Genomic DNA, 3,639 nt, shown 5'->3' on the forward strand with positions numbered 1-3,639 from the left:
CTAGTTTTGGGGCCAAGACTGCCTTTTGCTAAGGTGCACTTTTGAGTCTACCTTCTACTATCTATAAATTACTACGTACTCTTGCTATCAAAAGAAAAAATTGTTACAGAAAACAAAGACTATATATTGAATAGAAAGAAAAAGAGTACTACTATGGAAAAATAACAAGTCTAGGAGCACCCCAACTGTAACAAAACATCAGAAAAAGAAAACACGAAAGCCGTAAAACTTAAACTAAAGAGATGATTGTTTTCTTCTGTGTGCTCCTATACTCTAAACTTAAACACTACTACAGAAAAATAACAAGTCCAAGAGAAAACAGTAAAACTTAAAACTATTAGTGATATACTTTATTAGTGGTTATCTTAGATATTCAAGTCTTCTTCTACCATCTACTTATCATTTAAAAAATGAAGAAGACAGATACGATAGTGAAAACAAGAATACATAGAAGAAAACCAGTGCAATATAAAAGAATAAGTGGTAACAAAGCCAAAGAGAAGAAAAAAAAAAGAGCACACCAGACCAAAAGTTTCGAAACACTAAAAAGGAAAAAAGAAAACAACGATGCTTTAAAAAACCAGTAATCTAAGCTCAGACGATGCTTTATCTCTCCAAACTTGAGCATCTCTTCAATTGGTATGTTCGCGACGTGCAAACAAAGTCATTATTAACACGAAGTCATTTTACTAACATGAATTGATCAGCAGACTATCAAAAGGAAATATCCATAACAAGAAACAGAGAAGAGGACTGAAGAGAAAATGAACTGTTGAGCTGGTGTCCTTAGGCGTGGGGGTGTAGAGAAGGGTACATATAGATATCTAAGAAAACCAAACTTCAATTGGTTGATAACTTCCAAAATAATAGGATTTTGCGAGATTTAGAATTACATTATACATGAAAAACATGATTATGTGTAAGACAAACTTGATTTGGAGATTGATGTGCCTTATCTAAAATCATGGATACTTTATTGGTCGTTTTAGATGACAAATATGATGCATAAAAGAAGCTTGTTAAATGTAAGATCGCAATTCTTTTTCTTTTATCCTAAGGTGCACTTTTGAATCTTCTTCTACTATCTATAAACACTCTTGCACATATATCATAAAAAAAAGTTGAAAAAAGATTGATAAGATACTGAAAACAAGAATATATTGAACTGAGAAAGAAAAACAATACTACTATGGAAAAACAACAAAGTCTAAGAACACCCAAATATTCCAAAACATTAAAAGAAAGTAAAGATAGAAAACAGTAAAACTTAAAACTATACAGATGAACTATTTTCATCATTGTGCCAATCCTACTTTAGACTATCTCCTTTGCGGGCTTTAAGCCATTCCCTTGTGGCTTTGGTTCTGCATCATCCACGAACTTGTTCCAGTACCAATGCTCTCTCCAAACTTGAGACATCTCTTCAATTGGTATATTCTTTGTTTCGGGCACGTACAAGTAGACAAACACAGTCATTATTAACACAAAGACCGCAAAGAAGATAAATAGACCAAACTTCATCCCACATAGCATCTTCAAGAAAATTTGTGCAACTCCGAAAGTGAAAAACATGTTCATGGAGACAGTAACACATTGTGCTGCAGATCGAACTTCCAATGGAGAAATCTCACTCGGAACCAACCATCCTAAAGGACCCCATGAATATGCAAAGTTAGCAACGAATACACAGATGCAGACAACCACTAAAGCTGCAAACCAAAGTGGCAAATCTGCTGCATTCCCTGTTGTTCCGAATTTTGCCCCAATAAGAGCTGCCACTGCTGTTTGGAATATACACATGAAGATGCCACCCCAGAAAAAGAGTATTCTCCTCCCAAACTTATCCGTACAAAAGACTGAAATAAAAGTTGCACCCACGTTGACACCGCCAGTGATAGCAGCTGACATAAGCGAAGCGTTACTCTTAAACCCTAATGTTTGGAAAAGTACTGGAGCATAGAACATGACCACGTTGATTCCCGTAAGCTGCTGGAGTGATGGTATCAGAATTGACAAAACCAACTGCGGTCTATACTTTCGGACGAATAAAAGATTATTCCATGGCCTTTCTACTTTCTTGGATGCTTCACTCGCCATAACAAGGTCATTAAATTCAGCATTCACATTATCAACTCCTCTTATCTTTTTCAACAATTGTTCTGCCTCCTCTTTCATTCCCCTGTCTATCAACGAACTCGGACTATCAGAGAGAAACATTGAGGAAACCAGGATGACTAGTGCTGGCACGGCTGCACCTCCTAAGCTAACCCTCCAACCCCAACCGCCAGACATTTTGCTAGTTCCAAAGTTGACCAAATTCGCTATCAGAATCCCAATGGTGATGGCCATTTGGAATAACACGTTGAAAGTCCCTCTGTATTTGTAGGGAGCAACTTCTGACAAATAAATAGGGACAGATTGATTAGCAAATCCGACACCAATCCCCAAAAGAATACGACCCAAGATGAGCATACTAATATGGATAGCAGCAGCGTTGAGGACGGCGCCTATCAAGAAAAAGAGACCTCCAAGGGCCATAGTAACTTTTCTGCCACGTTTTTTACTAACATGAGAAGCAACAATGGACGCAAACAGGGCAGCCACGTAGAGAGAAGACGTGAAAAGGGTCAACAACTGGCTGTCGAACTTACAGTATTGGTTGGTCGAGGTGTTCAAAGCCTCTTTTTGGTAAACAGACATGAAGAAGCGTTTGAGAAAAGGATCCATGGAAGTAACTCCACCTGAAATTCCAATGTCGTAGCCAAAGATCAACCCTCCCATGGCTGCCATGATACAAGTCATGGCTACGTACAATGTTAGCTTCCCTGGATACTCATCTGGATTGTCTCCGCCACCGCCGGGGATAAAGTTTCCACCAGCCATGAAGATATTGATCAAAGAAAATACTATGCAGAACAAAGAAAGAAAGATTACGTGTTTGAGATGGTGTCCTTAGGCGTGGGTAGAGAAGGGTATATATAGATGTATCAAAAACCGAGATCGAAAACTAGTCGGATTAGGATTATTCTTCATTGTATGACATTACCCTTCTTACACACTTCTAATTTTAGTAGGACTATGCCTTCCTTTTCATGTCGTATGTAATGTGGTAATATCCGTGTTATTATATAATCAGGACAAGTTATGTATATCTTAAAAGGAAATTAAAATTCTAATTCTAAACCAATTAAAAAGGACAAGTCATGCGAGATTTAGAATTACATTGGACTTCAAACATGATTACATGTAAGACGCGCGTCGCCCAATTTGATTTTCCATTGTAAGTGTTCTGATCAAATTTGAGTACATACATTTAGAGTATGTCTTTAAAATTAAAATTTACAATCTCATAATGCGGCATTCCTATTATGGAAGGAATTATTGTTTTTCCTGTTATGGAAAATTATTTACATCCCCCAAGTTTACTTTAAGGATCAAACTCATCCTCCAACTTTGTACAATTATCATTTTCATCCTATGCAATATCTATTTTACCCTTGACATTTTCAATTCTCCATGTATATAATACATTTTTTTATATTATTTAGATATTTTTTAATGCAGGTATTTATTCATAAGTTAAAAATATTATATATTACTATATAATTTAATCTAAGTTCACTAACATTATAAATAAAA

At 36.2% G+C, this 3,639-nt stretch overlaps 1 protein-coding gene across 1 annotated transcript; it reads right to left on the reverse strand.

Annotated features, from left to right (window-relative positions):
* Positions 1-1,141: 1,141 nt before the first annotated feature.
* LOC104088533 (sugar transport protein 12-like) lies at positions 1,142-2,931 on the reverse strand. The gene has a single exon (XM_009593230.4). It carries the CDS (start codon positions 2,881-2,883, stop codon positions 1,315-1,317), a length of 1,569 nt encoding a protein of 522 aa, XP_009591525.1. The 5' UTR covers positions 2,884-2,931; the 3' UTR covers positions 1,142-1,314.
* Positions 2,932-3,639: the final 708 nt, after the last annotated feature.

Source organism: Nicotiana tomentosiformis, chromosome 4, assembly GCF_000390325.3.
Source record: "Nicotiana tomentosiformis chromosome 4, ASM39032v3, whole genome shotgun sequence".
Classification (NCBI taxonomy): Eukaryota; Viridiplantae; Streptophyta; class Magnoliopsida; order Solanales; family Solanaceae; genus Nicotiana; species Nicotiana tomentosiformis.